The sequence below is a fragment of the Danio rerio genome, chromosome 21 (assembly GCF_049306965.1).
Source record: "Danio rerio strain Tuebingen ecotype United States chromosome 21, GRCz12tu, whole genome shotgun sequence".
Lineage (NCBI taxonomy): Eukaryota > Metazoa > Chordata > Actinopteri > Cypriniformes > Danionidae > Danio > Danio rerio.
Genome location: NC_133196.1, coordinates 23056597 through 23084538, shown reverse-complemented (window position 1 = coordinate 23084538; position 27942 = coordinate 23056597). Strand labels below are relative to the sequence as shown.

At 35.1% G+C, this 27942-nt stretch overlaps 2 protein-coding genes and 1 pseudogene across 5 annotated transcripts; 1 reads left to right on the top strand and 2 right to left on the bottom strand.

The window, feature by feature from the left end:
- Positions 1-3118: 3118 nt before the first annotated feature.
- On the bottom strand, positions 3119-12555 carry tgfb1b (transforming growth factor, beta 1b). The gene is made up of 7 exons (XM_687246.10): positions 11794-12555; positions 7646-7912; positions 6699-6782; positions 6481-6622; positions 5256-5406; positions 3706-3816; positions 3119-3629 (listed from the first exon to the last, which is right to left on the bottom strand). The coding sequence occupies exons 1-7, from the start codon at positions 12128-12130 to the stop codon at positions 3582-3584; spliced, it is 1140 nt and encodes a 379-aa protein (XP_692338.3). The 5' UTR covers positions 12131-12555; the 3' UTR covers positions 3119-3581.
- b9d2 (B9 domain containing 2) lies at positions 10926-20946 on the bottom strand. 4 transcript variants are annotated; one of them, XM_073934428.1, is made up of 5 exons: positions 20759-20946; positions 20064-20157; positions 19431-19556; positions 17780-18103; positions 10926-12336 (listed from the first exon to the last, which is right to left on the bottom strand). In XM_073934428.1, the coding sequence occupies exons 2-4, from the start codon at positions 20149-20151 to the stop codon at positions 17790-17792; spliced, it is 528 nt and encodes a 175-aa protein (XP_073790529.1). In that variant the 5' UTR covers positions 20152-20157; positions 20759-20946; the 3' UTR covers positions 10926-12336; positions 17780-17789.
- A 1131-nt stretch (positions 20947-22077) lies between these two features.
- Positions 22078-27942, top strand: part of or93a10p (odorant receptor, family 93, subfamily A, member 10 pseudogene) — a 44992-nt pseudogene continuing 39127 nt past the window's right edge.

Here is a 27942-nt window from a genome sequence, read left to right as displayed (position 1 = left end):
CTTGACTGTATTGTTATTCTTTTGGTTCAAAGGTTATTTCTGATGAAGTCATTTACTTTTTTTTAGAACACTTGCAGCGTTATTTAGTAGTTAGAAATATTTACTTTAATGTACACCAGACAAAAGTATTGTCGCCTATCCAAATTTTAAGAACAACAAAAAATAACTTGACTTCTACTTGATCATTTCGTATAAGTGTCTTATATGAAAGGCAAAAGCCTCTAGATTATGCTTATTTTACCAAAGTAAAATATGGTCACGTCTTGATTTTTAATTATTTAATTAGGACAGTGAGGTCTCACTTTGCTAAAAAAAAAAAAAATATATATATATATATATATATATATATATATATATATATATATATATATATATATATATATAATTTTTTTTTTCTTGTAACTTAAAAAAAATAATGAACAGTACAGAATATAAATTCATGGTGCAGTGGTAAAAGAAACAATAGTGTGTATGACTCCCATGAGCTTGGACGACTGCATCCATACATCTTTGCAATGACTTAAATAACTTATTAATAAAGTCATCTGGAATAGCAAAGAAAGCGTTCTTGCAGGACTCCCAGAGTTTATCAAGATTCTTTGGATTCATTTTCAATGCCTCCTCCTTTATCTCACCCGAGACATGCTCAATTATGTATACATCTGGTGACTGGGCTGGCCAATTCCGTAGCACCATGACCTTCTTTGCTTTCAGGAACATTGATGTGGAGGCGGAAGTATGAGGGGCCCTCTCCAGTGGTTTGTAATAATGGACAGCGCAAATGTCTTGATACCTCCAGGCTGTTGACCCCATACTGAATGTAACCCCAAAACATGATTTTTCTTTTACCAAACTTTGCTAATATCTGTAAGAATCTTGGGTTCATGTGGGTTCCAATAATTCTTCTGCAGTATTTGTGATGATTGGGATGAAGTTCAACAAATAATTCAAAGAATAAAAATCCTTCTGACACTTTTCCAAATGATCAATTAGAAGTTATTATTTGTTGCTCTCACAACTGGGATAGACGACAAAGACTTTTATCAGGTCGAGTACAATATTTGATTGCGGCTAAAAGGAAAAATTCTCAGAGCTTTGGCTAAATTTTTGCAAGTTGTTCTGGAAAAAGTAAAATGGCAATTATATAAATATGGTACAAAAATACATATATATATATATATATGTGTGTGTGTGTTAAAGTAGGCAAAATTGCTATCTTTGGGGTCAATGCTCCCAATCAATTGAAGTAAAACAACATTGGTGTTATAGAAGCTTTTGCAATCGCTGTTCTTTAAAAAAAAAAAAAAATCTAAGATGCCATAAAACATTGTTAAACAATCCAGCTTGTAGACTAGTACAGTTTGGCAGTACTTTAACCCTACTGGGCAACAGAAAAGGAGCTATCGTTATCAGTAAGAATAAATTATTTCCCCACAAGCCTAAAGATGAAAGTTTGTAAGCAGATAAAACACTGTGATCAAATCCCCACCATCAGTATCGTTAAACAGGAAACCAGTGTGTTTGGCTCATGCTTAGTCACGCAAAAGCAAGCATATGTATCTATTTATTTCTATAAGTATTGATTAGGGATATTAAATAACTCATTAACAGCAGACTAATTCACTCTCAAAACAGTAGGCAAGCATTGCAGATGTGTGACCAGGCGAGGGCGACATATGCTTACATTGAAGAAATAGACCAACACGAGAGATGTTTAAAAATAATAATAATGAAGCTTCACCCCGTTTGTTCCACTAGATGGCAGTATAGGACAGAAATCCCTTAATGCTTTCTGTATTCCCTTTATGGTTGTCCATTTATGTTTTCTTTTAATTAATGTAAGCTGTTGTCATGCTTAACTTGCCATTTAAAGTTAGAATGGTGCATACTATAACAGTACAAATGCCTACAAAAAGATAAGTATGCTAATTAACTGAATGCATGAGTGCTGGGTTGTGTTGGATCAAATTTGGGACAAACTCAATAGTTGGGTTGAAAGTATTTTTATATTTATTTTAGTTGTTGGGTTTGTCCATATTTTACCCAAATTGTGGTTAAAGCAGACCAGCCATTTTTATAGTGTTATTTGACTGTAAGTTCTGTGTGAATGTTAAAGGCAATACATAGCTCAGCAGACCAGTTTTAATTCACTTCCTTTATTAAATTAAACAACAAAAGCCTTGCCAGCTATGAAAGTACAACAAAACAGCAGGCAGGAAATTGTCTTTCCTGAACACCTGTAACAAATGTGGAGACTGGGAAAACAGCTTAACAGTAGGCTACACATTAAAAACATTCAAGGGTCATACAGCAAAAAACTACATCAATAAATCCTGACTTTCAAACTAAATTAAAGCAACAGTGCTATTTGGCGGGGATAAAATATTAAGACAATAAGAAGGGGTAACTATACAGAACAACAATTTTTTTTACATTATTAAAAAGATATTATTATTTGCAAGTACAAGGAAGTTATTTGGCTGCAAACAGCATATATCAACATCATTTGAGAACTGGCAACAAAATGATGAGTCAGAGCTACTGATTGTTCACTTGGAAATACAGATATCAGCATAGTTCTGGAAACAGAGCTCAGAGAAACATTATTCCAATTCTGTACAGTAAACACAAGCCATAAAAGTTTAACTGATAATTTATTAAGTTATTTCTTCCATATATATATATATATATATATATATATATATATATATACACACACAGTTGAATTATTAGCACCCGTTTTTTTCCCTAATTTCTGTTTCACAGAGAGATTTTTTAACACATTTCTAAACATAATAGTTTTTATAACTCGTTTTTAATCACTGCTTTATTTTATCTTTGCCATGATGACATTAAATATTATTTTATCTGATGGTTTTCAAGACACTTCTATACAGCTTAAAGTGACATTTAAAGGCTTAACTAGGTTAATTAGGTTAACTAGGCAGGTTAGGGTAATTAGGCAAGTCATTGTATAACGATGGTTTGTTCTATAGACAATCAAAAAATATAGCTGGCTAAAAATGGCTTTTTAAAAAAATAAACTGCTTTTATTCTAGCCGAAATAAAACAAATAAGACTTTCTCCAGAAGAAAAAATTTCAGACATACTGTGAAAATTTCCTTGCTCTGTTAAACATCATTTGGGAAATATAAAAAAAGAAAGAAAAAAATTCAAAGGGGGCTAATAATTCTCACTTCAACTGTATGTTTAATCTTAATACTTAAACATAAAATCAGAACCTGAAATGTCTCAAATGTCTCAATTTGATTTATCTACTAAATAATACTATAAAAATACTAAATATAATAATAATACTAAATAAATTTGGCATCTTTATAGCAAACAATGAATACAATCACTTTAATGGCAACATGTAGTACAGTTTTATGACACAATAGATGTACAACAGGTAAAAAACAATCTATCATTACAAGTGTGATACAGTAGAGTCAAGTAAAATAAAAAGAACAAGTTGAAAAAAAGAATTAAAAAATCCCCTCAGAAAGTGCTGGGTCTCAAGCACCTCAGTGTGTTGTTCTCTTAACTTTGCTCATCAAGACCAAACGGAAATGATGCTTTCAGCAACACTTGCAGGTTTTCACAATCATATTTGACAACTGTTCCACCTGGGGGAAAATACATTGAGCTTTATTTAGATGGCATTTACTGAGAGCTGATGAAAGTGAGAAAATCCGTTCTGACCTTATGCTGTCTCCCCACATAGTAAATGATGGGCAGTGGGTCTAGAACCTGAGGTACACAGCAGGGCTGAGCAGAGGCACCAGGATTATGATGCCTATATAGTGCAAGAACCTGTAGGCAAAATTACATTAAAAAAAACAAAACTATCAGGCACGTTTTTTTTTTTTTTTTTTTTTTTTTTTTTTTTTTTTTTAAGTACATTGTGAAACATCCAACTCAATTTCATGATAATACAATATGTGCCTATCGTGAAATTTTTTGCAAAAATTTTTGCATGCTGTTTAAACGTTTGCATTAAAGTCCCACAAAATATTTCATTTTAACTTGTCAAATTAGCCTCTATATGCATGTAAGCAGAAACGGCATATTTAAATGCATATAAGCAACTGCTTTCGAAGCACATGGCATGGCTTTACATGCTATTCTGACACTCCAGAAACGACAAAACAAGCGAATAGGAAAGGAAGAGGTTACAGCTTCAGGACTGAACCCGGACATTTTTGAAAGAAAGCGGTTACATTTATAATATGTATTAATGGAAAAGCCTGTGTTTGTAGCTTACAGATTCAACTCATTGACTAGCATATTAATGCTCTGTTCTGATAGGTGTAAATGTGTAAAGCTAGATTAAGGGGTGTTAATATCCAGGGTGTGTGAAAAGTAACGAGGCAATATTTTATGGCAATGAACAGTTATTTTTCTGTAAGGTTGTAAAACAAAGCTTGTCAGTTACTAGGTTGTCCTGATTACATAGCACTTAAACAATGTCAGCTTTAAAGGTGTTTCTCCAACCAACAATCACAATAACAAATGACATGTCATATTTTAAAAAGAAAAAAAAAATAGCAAGACTTGTTTTCAGGTATCAAGCAGAATTTTGAAAAAGTTCTTTAAAAGGATCAAGCTCTCTGCATGACAAAAGCAACACTGTACCAGCTGAGCTACTGAGCAAGTTTTCTGGAAAAGCCATACATGTATACACTAAAAAATATATGGTCAATTAGTCCTGACTGCATATGTTGTAGATCACTGTAACTTATTAAACTAAGTTAATCATGTTCTAACTTAATTTTGTAAGATACGCAAGCTGTTTTAAGTCAGTTTAACATAATATAAGTTTAATTGACTTAATTGTTAATTTGATTCAGCTTAAAAATCTAAGTCCACCAGTATATTTTTCTACAGTGTAGGTATGTCCAGCCTGATCTCACAAGGAAATGTATCTATTTTACATTTTGTCAGTTTAGGGGTTAATTATTACAAATTCTTATGAGTTCAGTCGTATGAAAATGTACTATTTTAAAAAGAAGGCATGGCACCCAACCCCACCCCTAAACCCACCCGTCATTGGGGGATAAGCAAATTGTACTAAACTGTATGAATGAGATCATACAAATTCATACGAATTAACCACTAAATCAAAAAATTATGAATTGCCTTGAGATTGTGTTGATATGTTGTGCAAAAGTCAAAATGTATGAGCTTTTGAATCACACGTTATGGTAAAAGTAGCATACAGAACTGTGTTGAAGGGACTGTTGAAGGGTTACCTGTGAGTACTTATTTTCTGATGTCCAGACATAGGAGCAAGAGCCAGTGCAATAATTGGCATAGTAACCGGAAGGTTCATGAATCCACTTCCAGCCCAGGTCTTTGCGGAAGTCAATGTACAGACTCCTAACACAGCAACCCTCAGACTTTCTGTATTCAACACGCAGAAGACAGCAGTAAGGCTTCTGATGTAGCACACAAATACACAAATACAATACACAAATACAGTGAAGATCAAAATAACAAAACGATTTATTGACCTTTTTTTCACAGAAATAGCTATAACATGCTAATCAACCCATTCTGTGTCCACACCACATGCTGTTAGTAAAGGTTAGTCTAGGCATTTTATCCACAAATTTTTCTCTAATTTTGATTTCCACTAAAAATAGATAGATGCACTCACTGGCCACTTTATTAGGTACAAATGTCCAACTGCTCATTAACGCAAATCAGCCAATCGAAAAACATTGCCTAGTCTAATGAGTCTTGATTTCTGCTGCAACATTCAGATGGTAGGGTCAGAATTTGGCGTCAACAACATGAAAGCATGGATCCATCCTGCCTTGTTTCAACGGTTCAGGCTGCTGCTGGTGGTGTAATGATGTGGTGGATATTTTCTTGACACACTTTGGGGCAAGTACTACTATTTGAGCATGTGTCTGTCAACACCACAGACTGCCTGAGTATTGTTGCTGACCATGTCCATCCCTTTATGACCACAGTGTACCCATCTTCTGAGGGCTACTTCCAGCAGGAGAACGTGCCATGTCATAAAATGCAAATCCTCCCAGACTGGTTTCTTGAACATGACTATGAGTTCACTGTACTCAAATGGCCTCCACAGTCACCAGAACTCAATCCAACAGAGCACCTTTGGGATGTGGTGAAACGGGAGATTTGCATCATGAATGTGAAAAATCTACAGCAACTGCGTGATGCTATAATGTTAATATGAACCAAAATCTCTGAGGAATATTTCCAGCACCTTGTTGAATCTATGCCAAAATGGATTAAGGCAGTTCTGAAGGCAAAAGAGTGTCAAATCCGGTACTACTAAGGTGTACCTAATAAAGTGACCGGTGAGTATAGATAGATAGATAGATAGATAGATAGATAGATAGATAGATAGATAGATAGATAGATAGATAGATAGATAGATAGATAGATAGATAGATAGATAGATAGATAGATAAATCATAAATCATAAAATAAATTGCTCACTCAGTACAAACAGCATCTGTTTCCCGTTTTCTGCGCGATTTTGCTGGGCTGTGGCCATCAGCAGGATGTGACATCACCAAAATGTAAGGCTTTGCCACTTGGTCCGCTAAGAGGCCCGTATCACCTCTATTGCGGGACAAACCTGTGTGCACAATTAGTAATATTAGCTTGTTGTATCTAAACAAGCTGATACAGGCTTTTAATTTGAGTTCACAAACCTGCTATTTTAAATAAAAATTCAGTGTTCTGAGACTCGGGCTTGCAGCTACAGGCCAGCTGCAGCTGAAACTCCTGCTTCTCCTCTGTGGATTAAATTTAGAGAAAGTTTCAATTAAAAAGCATTATTTGGATGCATGTGATATATTTTAAACAAATAAACAAGTGTCAGTGTAATATGAGCAATCTAAAACTGAAAGAATGACGATCAATATTATTGTGAAATCTCTGAATATACTATAAAGAACTGATTTCAGCACTATGACTTCTTGCCATCAACATAATAACTAACATATATTAAAATCTATTTTATGTAAATTCAAGAACCACAACAGCAAGAGTGTTTACAACGTGACAGATTTTTTTTTAAAAATGAAGGTTTGTAGCAGTGTTATTTTGGCGACACCGTGGTGCTGTGGCTAGCACTGACACCTCACAGCAAGAAGGTCGCTGGTTCGAGCCCCGGCTGTGTCAGTTGGTATTTCTGTGTGGCGTTTGCATGTTGTGTTTGCCCCTGTGTTTGCATGCGTTGCCTCTGGGTGCTCTGGTTTCCCCCACAGTTCAAAGACATGTGTTGTAGGTGAATAGGGCAAGCTAAATTGTCTGTAGTGTATGTGTATGTCCTGGTCCTCCCGGTTGGGTCCTGGGCTGACAACCCACCTCATAAAAACTAGATGTTATGAAACACCAATATAGTGCGGCTAAATATCAACTTCGATATAAATGGCCCTTGGAGTAAGTACATATTTGATATTTGACTCATCTAAGTTACTACCACCGATTGTGATGTTGGATATGGTTAGGTAGAGTCAATGTTTGTACTAGTAATATGATGTGTTGAAAATAAATTACATTTCGAGCAAGTTTAATTTTATTTTAGATAATTGTTTGTGTGTGAGTAAATTGCAGATTAGCACACTGGTTTGTTGCAGGAAACAGTGAATCTCACCAGGCATCTGCAACCAGTCTTTCAGGGTGGACGTCACATCAAACGACACCCACTTGCCAGCCGTTTGAAGGGAAATGAAGCGTGAGTTCAGGTAGCGTGATTTGTTCCCAGTGACCTGGTACAGCTCCAGTCTCTGCTCTGAATCCCCCATTTTAGGTTCCTTGATGCGCAGTCGAAACTCGGCCTGGTAGAGCACATGATTTGCACCCAGTTTGTGCTTTATATCTGTGATGTTGAAAACTAAGTACTTTTCTGGTTTTTCCTCCACTTGTAAATAGATAGAAAGCAAAAATGGTTAGAAGTATGTCTGGAAATGGGACTTTTTATTATTTGAATAGTGCACTGAAAAAGTGGAGAATAAAGGGTGTGTTTTATACAGTATGAGCTGATATATATATACAGCTTAGGTCAGAATTATTAGGCCCCTTTAAATTTATTTATTTTTTTTTATATTTCCCAAATGATGTTTTATAGAGCAAGGACATTTTCACAGCATGTCTGATATTTTTTTCTTCTGTAGAAGAAGTCTTAGTTGCTTATTTCAGCTAAAATAAAAGCAGTTTTACATTTTTAAACACCATTTTAGGGACAAAATTATTAGCTTCTTTAAGCTATATTTTTTCTCGATAGTTGACAGAACAAACCACTGTTATACAATGACTTGCCTAATTACCCTAGCCTGCCTAGAGAACCTAATTAACCTAGTTAAGTCTTTACATGTCACTTCAAGCTGTATAGAAGTGTATATTATTTACTGTCATCATGGCAAAGATAGAATAAATCAGTTATTAGAAATGAGTTATTAAAACTATTATGTTTAGAAATGTGTTGAAAAAAAAAACTTTGTTAAACAGAAATTGGGGAAAAAATAAACAGGGGAGCTAATAATTCTGACTTCAACTGTATTTAAAGTTTGGACACACCTTCTCATTCAATCAGTTTTCTTTATTTTTATGACTATGAAAATTGTAAATTCCCACTGAAGGCATCAAAACTATTAATTAACATGTGGAATTATATACATAACAAAAAAGTGTGAAACAACTAAAAATATGTCATATTCTAGGTTCTTTAAAGTAGCCACCTTTTTCTTTTATTACTGCTTTGCACACTCTTGGCTTTCTCTTGATGAGCTTCAAGAGGTAGTCAAGAGGTAGTCTTAAAGGAATTTCCAGATATGCTTAGCACTTGTTGGCCCTTTTGGCTTTACTCTATGGTCCAGCTCACCCCAAGCCATCTCGATTGGGTTTAGGTTCAGTGACTAAGGCGAGGTGATTTGGTGCAGCACCCCATCACTCTACTTGGTCAAACAACCCCTCCAGTCTGGAGGTGTGTTTGGAGTCATTGTCCTGTTGAAAAATAAATGATGGTCCAACTAAACGCAAACCGAATGGAATAGCATGCCGCTGCAAGAAGCTGTGGTAGCCATGCTGGTTCAGTGTGCCTTCAATTTTGATTAAATCCCCAACAGGATCACCAGCAAAAGCACCCCCACACCATCACACCTCTTCCTCCATGCATCCACATGGAAACCAGGCATGTAGAGACCATTCGTTCATTTTTTCTGCGTCGCACAAAGACACTGTGGTTGGAACCAAAAATCTCAAATTTGGACTCATCAGACCAAAGCACAGATTTCCACTGGTCTAATGTCCATTCCTTGTGTTCTTTAGCCCAAACAAGTCTCTTCTGCTTGTTGCCTGTCCTTAGCAGTGGTTTCCTAGCAGATATTCTACTGTATGAAGGCCTGATTCACAGTCTCCTCTCAACAGTTGTTCTAGAGATGTGCCTGCTGCTAGAACGCTGTGTGGCATTGACCTGGTCCTTAATCTGAGCTGCTGTTAACCTGCGATTTCTGAGGCTGGTGACTCTGATGAACTTATCCTCCACAGCAGAGCTGACTCTTGGTCTTCCTTTCCTGGGGCGGTCCGCACCTGAGCCAGTGTCTTTGTAGCACTTGATGGTTTTTGTGACTGTACTTGGGGACACTTTCAAAGTTTTCCCAAATTTTCAGACTGACTGACTCTCATTTTCTAAAGTAATGATAGCCACCCGTTTTTCATTACTTAACTGCTTTTTTTTTCACAATAATACAAAATCTAACAGCCTATCCAGTAGGACTATCAGCTGTGTATCCACCTGACTTCAGCACAACACAACTGATGGTCTCAACCCCATTTATAAGGCAAGAAATCCCACTTATTAAACCTGACAGGGCACACCTGAAGTAAAATCCATTACAGCTGACTATAAAGAGAAAGCCAAGAGTGTGCAAAGCAGTAATCAAAGCAAAAGGTGACTACATTGAAGAACCTAGAATATGACATATTTTCAGTTGTTTCACACTTTTTTGTAATGTATGTAATTTTACATGTGTTAATTCATAGTTTTGATGCCTTCAGTGTGAATTTAAAATTTTCTTTAGGTTAGGTTAAATTGTCCGTACTAGTGTATGAGTGTGTATGGATGTTTCCCAGTGATGGGTTGAGGTTGGAAGAGTATCTGCTGCATAAAAAACATAAGCTAGATAAACGGTTAATTTTGCTGTGGTCGAAATGCCGAAAAAAAAAAATGAAGGAATTTACATATATATATATATATATATATATATATATATATATATATATATATATATATATATATATATATATATGCATTCTGAAGAAAATCTTATTTGTTTTATTTAGGCTAGAATAAAAGTAATTTTTTTTAAAATCCTTTTACGGTCAAAATTATTAGCCTCTTTAAGCTTTTTTTTTTTTTTTTTTTTTTTGATATTCTACAGAACAAACCATTGTTGTACAATAACTTTCCTAATTACCCTGAACTGCCTAGTTAACCTAGTTAAACCTTTAAATGTTAGCCTTAAATGTCAAATGTTTAAACTGTATTGTAATGTTTAAACTGAAGTGTCTTGAAAAATATCTAGTAAAATATTATATACTGCCATCATGGCGAAGATAAAATAAATCAGTTATTAGAGATCAGTTATTAAAATTATTATGTTTAGAAATATTTTGGAAAATCTTCTCTTCGTTAAACAGAAACTGGGGTAAAAAAATAAACAGGGGGCAAATAATTCAGGTGGGCTAATAATTCTGACTTCAACTATATGTGTGTGTGTGTGTGTGTGTGTGTGTGTGTGTGTGTGTGTGTGTGTGTGTGTGTGTGTGTGTGTGAAAAATTCCACCAGTACTGTAGTAGAATAACCCTCATTTTAAATCACAACTAATAAAAAAGGTTATTTTTACCAAATATCTTTTTTTTTCCTTTTATTTTTAAAAGAAAGAAAACTCTAATTATGAGTACATTTAATTTAAGTTTGGAACAATATGTTATCAGGCATAAAACAAATACGAACATTTCAAATTCAGTAAATCAGAAAAAAAACAGAATTTTCAAGTGGTTTCTGTTTACTTTTTTGATCCATAGCTGTATATTTACAATCTAAAAAAGTTTTTACTTAGATATGGACAGGACCCAGCTGTTAGGTTAAAATTGGTTGAGTTTGGTTCATTGGTTGCGTTTGTCCATCTTTAAGCCAAATTTGGGTTGAAACCATCCAGCATTTAGTGGATCATATAACTGTTATCACTCTATAATCTCAATTTCCAGCTTAACAATTAGGCAGAAACCTTTGATGCATCGTTATTCTGATTATTTGATTAACAGAAAGTAAAATAAAACAGTATTTATTACAACCTCAGAGAAGTTGTTACTGCCACTTTTAAATGAATACATTTTAAAGTGTTACAGACCCTAATCCCCTGATAATGATGACGGAATTAAGTTTTTTTTTTTTTTTTTTTTTTTCAAAACAAGTGACTGTCATTTCATTATCAGTGGTTTTGCGAATTTATTTCACCAAAATACCCCCCGTATATTCATCCAAATAAGGCTTTAAGAAGCAGATAAAGGGATGTTTTGGAGCTGAGTGATACTGTAATTTACCCAGGAACACTAAATCCAGGATCTGAGTCACTCGGTTAGCATCTGTTAGTAGCCTTCCTTCCTGTTTGTGGTCAGATCATTTGCACACACCCTCAATTCTCCAAGGAAATCAACAGGCACATGGCATTTAGGTGCTAACACTAAGAAAAGCGCTGTAATCATTCCGTATTGAATGGAGAAAGGATAGTGCCACTCACTCATTGTGAACTTGTGAATCTCTTTAGCATAGTATTCCTCCTCTGTTGGATCTTCTATGGTGTGCTGAACTGGGTTCGCTGCCTGCTCCTCATTGAGCTCCATGGTGCTGTTGTACACTGAGATCAGTTCTGCTGGGATGTTTTCAATCAACTCCTTCTCTTCTACTTCTGGTTCCTTGGGCAGTCGTAGTTTGCTGAGAATCTGTCCACGAATGGCTTCGATGCGCTTTCTCTTGATCAGTTCCAGGTCTAAAGGATTGCATGTTGACAGCGCTCTGCTGTATTGCACAAATCCCAACAGACATTGCAATGCCAGTAATAAACTCTCCGCCTTCATGGTCAGGGTTGCTGGAAATTATCTTTAGTAGAGTTTGCCAATGAAGTGATACAGAACTTTAAACTTCTAGATATAATGTTGCCGTCACTTTAGCATCGCTGCCGTATAAGCCAATGTTGCCGTCTTCACTTTAAATCCAACAGCCTGAATCAGAACATCTCTGAGATGCGGATGCTCATGTTGCTTGAACAACAGTGTCAGTGGATCTGGCAAAAAAAACAAAAAAAACTCACCAATGAAGTCAGAGGTCTATCAAAACCAGACAAAAGGTGTCCTCGCAAGCCACCATGCTTCATTAACCGTTCATAGTTTCCATTCGATAACCTCAACGGCTTCTTTGCTTCCCGTTCAACAGGAAAAAACAAATACAGGTATTCAAGGTTTAAAGTATTAGCAGTTCTTTCCTTGTGTCCTCCTCTTGGTCTGAAAACACTTATTTTGCTCTCAACTCAAGGAATGACAAAATGAGGAAAAGGAAGCAGCACAGTTTAACCAAATGACACAACACTTCCTTTGCTGCACAGTAATTTCCCCTGAAGGTTTAACCCGTACTGTGGACATTATATGAGGCAAAGGGTTCAGTTCAGCCCATCATGTGCCTGGAGTCAGCTAGGTATTGCTATTTACTCAGCAAAGTACAACATGTTTAGAATGAAGCAACATACAAAAATTCAGGGAAAATAAGAATTTAAAAGAATTGTGTGAACTCGATGTCTTCCTCAAACAGGAAATTAGGACTTTAAACATAGCAACTACATCAGCTGCCACATTATTAATTGCTAATATGCAATTCATTATAAGCATGCATCATTTTAGTTTGACTGGAATATAAGGAGTTTTCATTTTAAAAAATCATTTTAAGGGTCAGTAGGGTCTTTTTAGGGTTTAATATGTCTAATAAAACAAGCCACTAATGCCCAATGACTTGCCTTATTAACCTAAATTGCCTAGCTAAAATAATTACCCAAGTTAAGCCGTTAAATAGAACTTTAAAGCTGAAGACTAGTATATTGCAGAATACGTCGTCATAGCAAAGACACACACAGTTCGTTATTAGAAATTAGTCACAAACTACTATTTTAAAAAGGTGTTATTCTCTCTATTAAACAACACTTGGGATATATTTGAAAAACAATTAAAACTTTACAGGAGTGCTGGAATATTAGCATTCACTTAAAGGCATGATAAAGTTATGTTTATTGTAATTGTATTGCATTGATCTTCACTTAATATTCAAGTTCTTTAAAATCATGTGAATCCTGATTGGTTATCAATGATTTATTATTCATCAGCTTAAAAAAATGTAGTTTTAAAGTGATTCCAGTGATGCTCCTTTGTGTCGTTATCATTACAGCATGTCATGTTGTTTTGCTATCCCAGCCTATACTCATAGGATTAGATATATTTTTATACTTTAGGATCCATTTGCACCAAGAATGATCATGTCAGAAGTTACCCAGAAGAATCACTGTGGGTTTTCTCAAGATTTTCATTTGGGCATTTATAATATTAAAAAAACTATATATATTAAAAAAAGGAAAGTAAGAGTATCCTTAAAATATTTGTACAGAAACGGGATTTATAAATCAAACATAACAACTTCAAAATTCATGATTTCGATGTTTGGTATAATGCGTCAGGCTGTTTACCACAAATGTGGAACCTACAGCGAACGTGGCTGATATCATTTCATCTTAGGTACAGTAGGTGTGCTATGGGGCTCCACCTTGTCTGAAATGGAAATTTATTTTGTTGTTGTACTGGACTTTTTAAAGTATGCTATAAAATGTTAAACAGCCTGACGCATTATCCCAAACATCAAAATCATGTATTTAGAAGTAGTTGTGCTTATTTTATAAAGCAAGTTTCTGTACAAAAGAAATTATTGTTTTAGTTATGTTTAACACAAACCTTACTTTCCATTTTTTTATCTTATAAATGCCTATATGAAAATCTTGAGAACACCCACAGTGATTCTTCTGGGTAATTCCTGGCATTATCATTCTTGGTGCTTAAAGTATAAAAAGATATCTAACCATATGAGTATAGGCACAAAGGAGCATCATTGGATTCACTTTAAAACTAAATTTTCCAAGCTGATGAATAATAAAACAATGACAGCCAATCAGAATTTACCTGATTTCAAAGAACTTGAACATTAAGTGAAATATGCTCACAATAAACATAACTTTATCATGCCTTTGACTAAATGCTGAAATCCAGTTGAAGTTTAAACAATTATCATTCATGTTAAATAGTTTTTTAAATATTTCCCAAGTGCTATATACTCTCCCAGCTATGTTTTTTCGATGCTTTGTTAAGGGCTAATTAGAGGTATTTGAGCTAAAGTATAAACTAGCAAACATCCCAACACTGCACGTTAGTTTAAAATCTAAATATGCACAGAATTTCATCTCAGAAACAATCTAATCACAATGTTACAGCAGTGAAGGAAGTATCTGATTTTTTTTGTAACTAAAAAAAATACTGAATGCACTTTGTTTTTTGTTTTTTTTAAAGTTATTGGAGTTTGTTTAGGGAAAAGTTAAATCACACAACACAAAAGTATGCTAGCTCTGCAGTTTATCTGCTCAAATATCTTCAACAGATTGTGTTTACAGAATGCAGAGCCTATTCCCACAGGGGCTATCCTACTTCCGAACTCCAGAAAGCTTAGGAGAAAGCAGACTGTTTTTTTTTTATCAGCAAATTAGCAGAGGCACCCAAAAATCATGACAACTGCACACTCGTCACTGTAAAAAAAGAAAAGAAAGAAATACACCCCTCCCCCAAACTCCCTCATCATGGCTATATAAAGAAACTGAGTTTTAGAGAGGAACTGATGAACTTCACAAGCAGTGCAAGTAGGACATGAAACTACACATTTAAATACTCTTAACTGCTAAACTTTTACCACGTTTCTGAAACAGGATGGAGTCAACTATCAGCTGTAAAAAAAAAAAAAGCCCTTTCAAGATCAGCCTTTGAAAACTGAGTTCAAAAGTTTCAAACTTCCTTAACAGTATATGAGACAAACATAACTAACTCTTTATATAGTGTGTGTGTGTGTGTGTGTGTGTGTGTGTGTGTGTGTGTGTGTGTGTGTGTGTGTGTGTGTGTGTGTGTGTGTGTGTGTGTGAATCCTCTTTGAAAAACTATTTCCTCTCACTTACTATACTATTCTATGCACATTTTAAAAGTTGTCTCTGGTTATAAGCATTCTTTTCTTTATTTCACTAAAATGATTAGAAGCTTTACAGGAAATGAGCTTAATGTGACGGAGTTATTTCTACTATCTATATCTACAAAACATGTATATACAATTGAAGTCAGAGTTATTAGCCAAGCTGGTTTTTTTCCCCCAATTTCTGTTTAACGGAGAGATATTTTTCAACACATTTCTAAACATAATAGTTTTAATAACTCACTTCTAATAACTGATTTATTCTATCTTTGCCATGATGACAGTAAATAATATTTGATTAGATATTTTTCAAGACACTTCTATACAGCTTAAAGTGACATTTAAAGGCTTAACTGGGTTAATTAGGCTAACTAGGCAGGTTAGGGTAATTAGGCTAGTAATTGTATCATGATGGTTTGTTCTGTAGACTATCGAAAAATATAGCTTCAGGGGCTAATAATTTTGACCTTAAAATGGTTTTTAAAAAAATGTTAATCTGCTTTTATTCTAGCTGAAATAAAAAATAAGACTTTCTCCAGAAGAAAAAATATTATCTGACTTACTGTGAAAATGTCCTTGTTCTGTCAAACATCATTTGGGAAATATTTTTTTAAAAAGAAAATACATTTAAAGGGGGCTATCAATTCTGTATTTACACTACAGAATTTTAAAGGTTTTAAAATATGCTTCTCTTGCTCACCAAGGCTGCATTTATTTGATTAAAAATACAGTACAAATTGTAAAACTGTGAAATGTTATTGCACTATAAAATTAACTATAAAAGTGTTTCACATTTAATAATATATTACAGTGATTTTAAAGATTATTTTCAGCTTTATTACTACAGGCTTCAGTCACATAATCTTTCAGAGATCACTCTTATATTATATATTTATTATTAATAATACTATTATTAATATTATTAATTGTCAATTATCAATGGTAATAGTTAAAAAAGCATAATGACTGGAGTATTCTTTTCATTTGAAACTACATACAATAAAAAAAACAGCCATTTAAAATTGTAATAAATATTTGCCTTTTTTTCACATTTAATAAATGCTTGCCTTGATAAACAGAATAATTTTCTTAAAAAAAAAAAAAAAAAAAACTGACCCCAAACTTTTGACCGGTAGTGTACATTACAGCTAAGTTGGTAGATTGTGTGGCTTGTTTCATATGAAAACAAGTACCTTCATCTAAATTGTTGTGAACCAAATGGCCTACAGAAAGTGATAAGTATGACCCAACCAAAAGAATTGTGTTCCTCAGGACATTCCAGTTGGGTATAACTTGTATATTCTAGAAGCTTCGGGGTGGAGTCATATAATTTATTGTAACATATATAATGTTTTGTTTCACATTCTTTAAGTTAAGATCATTAAAGAACAACATGTTAAAGTCCCCATGAACCGGAAGCTGCGATCGTTTTTTTTTTTTTTTTTTGTATTGTGACACAGTTACTAGAGAAACAATATCAAGTGAGCAAACAGTGGGCGTAGTTTTGAGCTTGTTTTTTTTCTACTAGGGGCTGAATGGATGTAGTAAAGAAGGCATTTGATTCAGAAAGATTGATCGGGGAAGGGGTTTTGGAAGAGTTTTTACAACCTAACAGACTCCTCCTGCTCACCACTTCTGTTTGCTGTCAAAACTGACAGTTGGAGCAGCGTGGTTAAATATGTTAGTCACGCCCAAAAAAACAGGAAGTGCATTTTCAGATGTTGATTAAAGATTAGAAGGGCAAACTATTATTTAACTTAATGACATGCACAGATTAATTGTTCACCACTAAACTAGCAATGTGAGCTAACAGAACATATGGTTAGTTTTGATTGTGTTTACTGCTCTAATATATGTTCATTTTAAATGTCTGGGTAAAAAACTAAAAACTATGTCCCCCATTGAACACATATTTTATTTTGAGAAACATTTAAAGTATTTTGGAGCAGTAAACATGTCAGGCTAAATAATTCAAATGAATCATTGACCTCTGCTGTCATCATTAGGTTTCGAAACACTGATTTCTTTACCATTTAAACTGCATTTTTGAATATCTTTTCTGCTGGAGGTACTGTTATCCTAAAAACAGCAGAGTATTTTGAAAACCCTGACTTTTCCAAACCGCGATATACTGTCCCTTGAAAATGGTTATTGTCCCATACCTAAATCTAATACATTGGTGAGCTACCCAACAACTCTTAAGCCAAATGCATTGACGAATATCAAATTTAATTGCATCAGATCATAATACAATGCTAGAAAACATACAAAGTGTGCAAAAAATACAAAAGTATAATTTGAGACGCAAAGCACAACACATTTTCAGCCTGCAGACAAACCCATAACTCACTATTTCATTCACTCTATGACACAATATATACATTTTTGTACCTCTAGTCCAATATAACCAAATATTTGAGCTTTTTTTTCACTCCACACCCTCCTTTTCTGAAATGTGTCCTAACCTGCAGTCCGTCAGCTCTCCACACCGTATCTGTCAAAGTGGCGCAGAATAATGCAGAGCTCTAGCTCAACGGTGCCCATGCCGACCGTGTGCAGTCTGTATCGGTCTGCGCCACTGTAGATGAGGTCTGGTGAGCGCAGCTGAGGGCCTCCTCCGACAAACATCTCCGAAAGCTGATCCTGCCATGATCCTAGTGGCCGCCATGTGACGCACTGAAGACGATGCTGACCTGGGCTTGATGGCACGTGGATATAGCCATAACCATACAACTGGCATCTGCCAAAAGAGTCCTGATGCCACACTTGCAGATGAAGCTTTGGCCATCCTAGAAGCAGAAACACATCCTTTAAAGAAGGTTTTGGTGTGGTGCACATGTGTACTGATCAAACTCAATATTCATTCATTCATTTTCCTTCGGCTTACTCCCTAATTTATCAGGGGTCACCACAGCGGAATGAAACACCAACTATTCTGACATATGTTTTACGCATCAGATGCCCTTCCAGCCACAATGCAAACTCCACACAGATATGCCAACTGGCCCAGCTGTGACTTAAACCAGTGACTTTCTTGCTGTGAGGTGACAGTGCTAACTACCGAGCCACCACGCAACCTACAAACTCAATATTCATTCATTCATTTTCTTTTCGGCTTAGTCCCTTTATTAATCAGGGGTCGTCACAGCGGAATGAACCGCCAACTTATCCAGCATAAGTTTTACATAGTGGATGCCCTTCCAGCCGCAACCCAACACAGGGAAACACCCATACACTCTATCCCGCATGTTTTTGGACTATGGTGGAAACCAGAGCACCCATAGGAAACTCACACAAACACAGGGAGAACATGCAAACTCCACACAGAAATGCCAACTGACCCAGCCAGGGCTTGAACCAGTGACCTTCTTGCTGTGAGGCGATTGTGCTATCCACTGTGCCACCACAAACTCAATATTCATTCATTCATTTTCTTGTCGGCTCAGTCCCTTTATTAATCTGGGGTCGCCACAGCAGAATGAACCGAAAACTTATCCAGCAAGTTTTTTTTTACGCAGCGGATGCCCTCCCAGCCACAACCCATCTCTGGGAAACATCCACACACATTCACACACACACTCATATACTACGGACAATTTAGCCTACCCAATTCACCTGTACCGCATGTCTTTGGACTGTGGGGGAAACGGGAGCACCCGGAGGAAACCCACGCGAACACAGGGAGAGCATACAAACTCCACACAGAAATGCCAACTGAGCCGAGGCTCGAACCAGCGACCTTCTGGCTGAGGCGACAGCACTACCTACTGCGCCACTGCTTCGCCCCCACAAACTCAATATTTTAATTTCAAATCAAAATTGATTATTAAATCCTGATATTGATCTTTTAGTATATGCTGTTTTATTTGATCTATAAGTATGTTGAACCTCCAGTTCAGTAATAACAAGTTGTTGTTTTTTTTATACTTTTGATTTTTTTTAGTAACATGATCGTTCCAACTACTTTACTTTGTTATAAGCATGAAGCAAAAATATTTGCAGCATTTCAACCATTGAAATACATCAACAGCTTGTCAATTTGCATTGAAATATCTCATCAAGTGATTCAGTGTCAATTTGGTAGTTTACTAGAGGAACGGACTATAGGTCTAATACCTTGTAGACCCTTAGTAGTGTAGTGCAAATCAATGGGATGACTCCAGTATGCCATGTCGCCAGTTTGAGGCATGTCGACTTGAGTCTGGCCTTCCCTCAGACCAGAGAGAAGTCTCCACGCTCCTCCTAAATGACGCAAAAAGGTAATATAGTTTAAAAAAAAAGTTGTTTTTGGACACTGATATTAAAAAATGTTGCATGATAATATCATGATATGTTTATACAGTATGGACCCTTTTCACACGCCTGTTTATTGATCATCAGCATCTGAAACCTTTTAAAGTTTTAATATTTAGATTTTTTAAAGAAACTTGTGAACATTTATATGCATTTATGTATGTAGAATATCATCTTTGCTTCAAATGACAAAAAACAAATTATCGCTAGTGTACGACATTTCTAATGCAGCGTCTATGGGAAAGGACAGTAAATTTGATGTTATTCTTTCCTCTGGCTGCCGTCATCAGTCTCACACAATTTTGTTTAACATCTTTATAACACCATCCTGGGATTTTTCTTTTATTATTTGAGCAAATAAGATTGTAAAAAGTCATTCGACTTTATGACAATTTCCACTATTGAGAAACCCAGAAATGTGAAAAGGGTCTACAACATCAAAAGCAAAAGGGACACCTGTATGAACACCCCATTTGCAGAAAAGGCTGTTCTGTGGGAAACCGGTGGCCCCAATGATCTGTCCAATGATATGCAATTCTGCCATAAGAGTCTGAAATAACAATATGTATCAAGTTAGTTATCACGTTCATCAATTCAAATAATTATATAACCACTTTCATACACTTTATTGGCACACTACATTATTTAGACTCATACATGTTTTCTTTATTGCTTCAAAATGTAAATTCTGAAATTTCTTTGATATTACATGTTGTATTTATCCTATAAATGCACTCTCAGACTTTTATTTAAGTACATTACAACGGGTTTAGATAAACCATCTGGTAATTAAAGTTACTGAGGCAAAGTTGGTTTTATGTTCGTACATTCGTTTAGTAATAACTTGTGACACGCTCCCTATATTGTTTGCCATGGTACTTTGAATATTCGGACTGAAATCACATGCAACGTATTTCTTGAAGTTAAATAAGACTTAAAAAAAATTAACGTTAGCCATATTTCAGACAGTCGTTGGCTGCTAATATGATTTCACTATTAAAAATTAGCAAAAATACTTTTCTGAAACTGTATTATTAAAGAGAAAGTCCGAATGTGTGAATATAACACTAAGTTAACTTTACCCTAATCTGGTACCCAGAGTGCATTAAAATGAGCAGAAAAGCTAATGCTAGGTAATTAGCAACACTCACATCTACATCGATAAAGCAGAATGGTCACTATAAGCTCGCGTACCACAACGAACACAGTCGCCGCTATAGATTCATTGATCGGCGAAACTGGAAAGACTGTAAACCGTGTTATTATGTTAATCCAGTAAGCTTTTGTGCAGTGTTTACAGCGCCTTCCTGTCACCAAGGCTGGACTTCCTTAGTAACACACTTCATCGTGTCCTGTGTTTCAGGATAGTGTTGCTTTGATCAGGTTTGTTACTGACATCTGCTGACAGGAGATTTAGTTGCAGGGTAACAGTTAAGCAAACAGGAGGAGTGAATGAGGGGAAATGTGTAAGTGACTTGTGCTCTTATCTTATTTAACACGTGTATGTCTTATTATATGGTATGTAAAGCCTATTCATACTGTCTATGTTAAAGTCTACATTTATGACTGTTTTTCTTTTCTTAAAATGGCTACACTAATAATATTATATATATATATATATATATATATATATATATATATATATATATATATATATATATATATATATATATAKAGAGAGAGAGAGAGAGAGAGAGAGAGAGAGAGAGAGAGAGAGAGAGAGAGAGAGAGAGAGAGAAAGAGAGAGAGAGAGAGAGAGAGAGAGAGAGGGGGGGTTTGTTATGTAATATGATTGAGGTTTATAATATAATAGTGGATCTTACTTAAAATTTCTATCTTCTTTGTAATTCTCCCTTTTTTCAATAATTAATTGAATTAATAAATCTGTTGTTTGAAATGTTGTTTGTGTTGATTTAATTGGGTTGCAGCATTATAAGCTTTAACACATAACTTTTAAATGACACCTTTTACATTCCAGCAACGAAAATTCTCCTAAATGAAAATTATTCCAACAACTTTTATTTATTCCATTCTTTTTAGCTGATTATTATTGAAAAAAGTACTAAAAATGTATTATGAATAAAAGATCTTATTCATATGTTACATGCATGCATTCCTGTTAGCTCAAATTAAAAAATAAATAAATTCCATGACAGTGTTTTCACCACTGTCAGAAAGAGGAAAAAACAGCAAAGACAAAAGAGCGAACAATGTCAAATTTACTGTTTTGTCCATAAACAATGTATTAGACATACCTCACATATGTGGTAAATAATTTTGTAATTTAATACAAAGCTTGTTTAATATGTACATCCATATTTTTTATCTAAAAAGAAAAACAATTGAACGATTTAGGATGCTTATATTAAATGTTCTCTAAATTAACGTCTCATGAAAAAAAAAATATGATGTGCAAAAATAAAGCCCTTCACCCTACACAATATTTTGTTTTAGTAGGAAGTACTAAAATAAAAGTCTCAGGAACTTCCTGTTCACACTGATGTTAAACTACTGCTGCTAAAGCAAAACAAATGAAGGTAAATCCCACTCTAAGTTAATCTCTCTTTTTTGTATATTATATTATTGTATGTAGTTTCTTTGTTTACTTTGGATTTTGTGGGGATTAATGTTGGTGAATTCCTAGATGTCAAATACAGATACACCTTGATTGATTTATTGATCTGTGAGCAAGATCAACAATTAATCTTCACCAAGACATAATATTCTAGATTCACTGAAATAATTCAAGTTGTTCTAAAGTAACTTTACGAATTAGCAATGGTCAACTTGAGATGAGAATTTGCGGTGAAATATAGTAAAAGGGTTTTTTAGACTCTCAGGGGATGCTTTTTATTATTTATTTACTTTACACACGTATAGTGCTGAACTGTAGAATAAACTGTTGAGACTGTGTGTACTGTATGATTGCTTTCGGCCTACTGCCTACACACAAATTACAGCAGTGTATGCGCAAAAAATTAGAATATCGAGAGAAAGTCCATTTATTTCATAGTTTGTTTCACAAAGTGAAACTTGTGTGTTATATAAGTTTACTACACACATAGTGAAATATTTCAAGCCTTCATTTGTTTCAATTTTAATGCTTAGTGGATTAAAGATGAAAAAACCCAAATCCAGTATTTCACAAATTTAGACTATTTCATGTGACCAATAAAAAAGGAACTTAAACATATGTTGACCTTCTAAAAAGTGTTAACATACAGTATTATGTCCTCAGTACTTTGTTGGGCCTCCTTTTGCACTAATTACAGCATCAAGGTGTTGTGGCATGAAGGCGATCAGCGGTTGACACAGTTGAGTTGTTATGGTAGCCCAAGGTGTTTTGATATCAGCTCTCAACTAGTCTGCATTTTGGGTTCTCCGTTCCCTCATCGTTCTCTTGACAATAGCCTAAATATTTTTTCAATGAGGTTTAACAGGGGGTGTCTTTAGTCAGTTTCCTGGCCAATTAAGAACAGGGATGCCATGGTCCTTAAAGTTGGTACTGGTAGCTTTGGCACTGTGTGAAGGTCCCAAGTCCTGCTGCAAAGCAAAACCATCCTCTTCATAAAGCTTATCAGCAGCAGGAAGCATGAAGTGCGCTAAAACGTCCTAGTATAGAGCTGCTTTGACTTTGGACTTGATAAAAGACAATGGCCCCAAATCAGCATACTGTATGACATGGCTATCCAAACCATAACTTACTGTGAAACCTCACACTGGACATTAAACAGCTTTACTTTTGTGTCTCTTCCTCCAGACTTTGCTATCTTGATTTTTAAATGAAATACAAAATTTGCTTTCACCTGAAAAGAGGACCTGGGATCACTGTGCAACAGACCAGTAATTTTTCTCTTTAGTCCTGCACACATGCTTCAAACATAATTTTTGCTTCGGAAGTGGATTGACACATGTAATTCTAAAGCTGTAGCCTATGTCATGCAGATGTCTGTATATGGTGGTTCTTGATGCTCAGTCACCCTTTCTTGACAATCCTCTCAAGGCTGCGGTCATACTTGTGCACCTTTTCCAGCCACATTTTAATTTCCTCTTAACACTCTATTAAAATACTTAGATAATGCACTATTTGAGTATCCAGTTTCTTTTGCATTTGCCTTTTGAGACTTTTCCCCCTTATGGAGTGTTCCAATGATGGTCTTCTGCACAACTGTCAAGTTAGAAGTATATCCCATGATTCTGAAGCACATTACTGTAGATCAGACTGAGAGAATTTCAAGGCTTTGCATTAATTAGTGGACTAGATTGAGACACAGGGAGCCTACAATGTTGAACTTTGTCATGATGTTCTAATTTTGTGAAATACTGTATTTAGGATTTTTTTCAACCTTAAACCATAATCATTCAAATTAAAACAAATGAAGGCTTGAAACATTTCACTCTGTGTGTAGTGAACTAATATATCGCACACAAGTTTCACTTTTGAAACAAAGTATTGAAATAAATGGACTCTCCTTCGATATTCTAAATGTTTGGCAAATATACAGGCATGTTGCAGTGCTACTCGTGTGCTGTTGTTTATATTACTTTCATTGAAGCTGTTTGTTAAAATGTTCTTCATTTATGTATAACAGAGATGCACAAAATGCTTTATCTAAACGTTTTAACCTAAATTTTTTATCTTCATTTTATTTTTTAACTTTATAAAGTCTTTAAACTATGATCTATCTAGCGTTTTGCAAACTTTGTAACTAGATTTTTTAAATGTTTTATTTTTGACATAGAGAGTAAATTCATTTCACTGCTTGTCGCTATAAATCACCCTCTTCGAATATCCCCTGAGGATGCATGTTTATTTAATGCATTGTTGTTTACATGGCACACTCAATAACAAGGGGAACAAAACAACAGGAGCAAAACATAAGGTTTTCTTTTCCCTGTGGCCAAGATTAAGCTCCTCAGGTTCACATCAACAGTACATTTCAGACCCTCAGAGAGCACATTTGTACAAGACAAATAGTAAATATTTAATGAGATTCATCACAGAAACACAAGAGACTGTGCGAATGGGTTCTGATGCAATGCTTATGATTGACATTATGTGGTTTATGAGAGTTCAGATAAACAGTGTGTGTCATATGAACACACAAAAACTGAAAACAAGACATTTTGCTTTTTTTATCCAACATAACAGGTGGAAATGCATGCTTGGTGGATACTTCTATTTACATATACCAAAATAATGTGTTTAATATTTAATCTGTATTAAACATTGCAATTAGGATTACATTAACAGTAGTGATTGATTCTCAAATTCAAAATATTACAGAGCAACTGTATAGAAAACAATCCATTATAAGTACTGAACAGCTTCAGGCCTTGTTACTTCAAATGGTATTCAGTTTACATGGTGGGTTATGCATTTGGTCCACTTTTTATCTGGATTTGGTTGGATGTTGGTAGACACTGAAATGGTGGGTTGTGTGTTTTTTTTTATTGTCTTTTTTATTATTGCATTGGGCCTGCTTAGAATGATTGTAACATTTCCCAAATTATGGAACCCCTTCATAACGTGTATTGTACATTCCCAGATTGGAAAAATATGCAATCATTGTGATTTCATTGTGTTTCTCCTTCTTTGGGCCCTATAAAAGACAAACAATAAAACAAATCTGTTAAGGATTAGTTCACCCGAATATAAAAATTATTTAATTAATTACTCATCCTCATTTTATTCCTGACCCCTAAGACGTTTGTTCATCTTTGGAAAGCAAATTAAGCCATTTTGGATGAAATCTGAGATCTCTCTGACCCTCATTAAACAGCAAGGATCTAGAGATGTTCAAAGTCCAGAAAATGAATTGAAAACATTGTCAAAACATTCCATGTGACTTAAGTTGACTTAACATGTTTGATGTAGGCTTACTGTGGGCAAAAGAATGCATCCGTGTTGTTAAATTGTATGACTCTCATGATAAAATGTCGTAATGCCGATAATAAACATGCACTTTGATGGCCTGATAGAAAACATTAGCAAGACAAAGCAAAGTCATTTTTACAGGTTTTCACAAAATTTAGTCATTGCTGAGGCATTACAATACTGTACATAATGCAAGGAAATAATTCAAATACTTGTTCTAAAGTGATGTTTTTGAATTAGCATATTTTCCTTTTTTGACAGTGAGCTTCAGATCAATAATACAAAGCTACAAAAACACTTATGTGTGGCAAAAAACTAAAAAAATTGACTTTATTTGAATATACCCAGATAGCAAGCACTTTTAGGCCAATTCTGGCTATACAGTGTGGCACTTTTGGCACAGTTTTGGCATCGGTGAGAAGAAAATAGAACACACACAGATATGCAAGCCCCACAAAACCCTTCTGGCTGACTGACACATTTTTTTCTCACATTTTTTTCTATGGGGTGGTCTCAGCACAAAGCAAGTCTGCTTTCTGTGTAGTTGTGTTCCTCCATCTCCGGGCCCAAGTTCTTTTTGACGTGTCATGTCCACATTTAGATTTCAACTTGAGTTGTCTTTGCTTTTGGTTTAGTTTTGTGTAACTGACTTAGGCTTGAGTTCTTTTTGAAATGACACATCCACTTTACATTTATTTGTGTGTATTCAGAATAAAGAAGTCAAAAAGTAAGACCCTAGATGACATTAATAAAAAAAAAAAACCTGATGTCAGATATTTGGTTAGGTGTGCTCCCTTTTCCAACTACAAAAAGAAAGATCCACTCTTTGAAAAGCTTTTCTACATAACTTAAAGTTAAATATTTAACTCGTGTTTAAAAATGTTTGATGATTAGCTGCAGTTATCTAAAACTTCTGAAATGGTGTACACATCTGATGATCTTTCACCTTTTTATAAGCATGTGATAATGAACATTACTATGTGTAGGATTTTTTTTTGTATTATTTTTTTAAGTTCTCTTAAGTTGCATTGTCAGAAAAGATTCATTTAATATTATTGTTTAAGTCATATAAAGGTCTGTGTAGTTAACTGTAATGTAATCGCATTATGTGACACATTAAGTATGTTTATATGGACTCCAATACTCTGATTTTAATATGATTAAAAGAGTCTACCATGTAAATTGTGGTTTTTGTCATAATTGTAGAAAGCACAAATTAAGACAATGTGGAGTATTTCTATTTTAGTCTAATTATTGAAGCAAAGTATAGACATGCTGACACCTTTTTTCCTGCTGTTAGACACTGTATTCTCTGCTGTCAGTACAGGACTGCAGCCACCCCCATTTCCAAAAGCTCAGTGAACTCCTTAAGACTCATCACAAACTCAATCAATGAACACAGTTTTACAAACGTTGCCCAGAAAATTCTAAAGTTTTCTTTAAAATTCCACTACAACAACTCTCTCCTCATTCCTTAATTTATAGTCTTATCAAGTTCCTCATAGTTTGTTTCTGAGGCATGAATGAATTGTTTGCTAAATGAATGTGCAACAGCATGAACTGCTGTTGATGTAAAAAAAATAATAATAATAAAACACCCCTAATTACATGAAACTCGAAAGAAAACAGTATAGTATGTCATTAATTGATCTTTGTAGTACAATAGAAACTTGAAAGGAACATTCTTATCCAGCATATGTTTTAAGCAGCGGATGCCCTTCCAGCTGCAACCCATCTCTGGGAAATCCACACACACTTATAAACTACAGACAATTTAGCATACCCAATTCACCTACACCATGTCTTCGGACTATGGGAGAAAGCGGAGCACCCGGAGGAAACCCAGGCGAACACAGGGAGAACATGCAAACTTCACACAGAAACGTCAACTGACCGAGGCTCGAACCGGCGACCTTCTTGCTTTGAGGCAACAGCACTTCCTAGTGCGCCACTGCGTCACCCTCAAATTAAAGTAAAAAGTTCAATTACTGATGTCCATGTAAACATAGTCATTTATTGTTTAAATGAACTTCAGTCACGCATCTATGTTGTCACCCCCATGAAGGCAAGCACTGTCAGAGAGATATTCAGATCTGTGCCTGCACCAAGCCAGATTTGAGCCACATAAAACCGCACATTATTTTAACAGGAATTTCCAGTGTATTTGCTGGTTTTGGGCAAAATAATATAGGCATGGTGGGCCAGAGGGCCATACATACATACATACATACATACACACACACACACACACACACACACACACACACACACACACACACACACACACACACACACACACACACACATACATACACACACATACATACATACAACTTTAGCTTAGTTCCTTACTCCTTATATACACAGCGGAAAGAAATGCTAACTATTCTATCATATGTTTTATGCCCTTTCAGCTGCAGCCCAGTACTGGGAAACACCCATACACAATCACATCCA

Bases quoted from the DNA above. Each gene is read 5' to 3' on its own strand.
- tgfb1b (XM_687246.10), bottom strand. From the start codon at position 12,130: ATGAAGGCGGAGAGTTTATTACTGGCATTGCAATGTCTGTTGGGATTT. The intron at 7,913-11,793 runs GTGAGTGGCACT...TCTATTTACAAG, and splicing joins GATTCACAAGTTCACAATGA to TGGAGGAAAAACCAGAAAAG. The intron at 3,630-3,705 runs GTCAGAACGGAT...ATTTTCCCCCAG, and splicing joins ATGTGGGGAGACAGCATAAG to GTGGAACAGTTGTCAAATAT.
- b9d2 (XM_073934428.1), bottom strand. From the start codon at position 20,151: ATGGCAGAATTGCATATCATTGGACAGATCATTGGGGCCACCGGTTTC. The intron at 19,557-20,063 runs GTGTCCCTTTTG...TGCGTCATTTAG, and splicing joins CAAATGGGGTGTTCATACAG to GAGGAGCGTGGAGACTTCTC. The intron at 18,104-19,430 runs GTATTAGACCTA...TTCTGCTTCTAG, and splicing joins CACTACTAAGGGTCTACAAG to GATGGCCAAAGCTTCATCTG.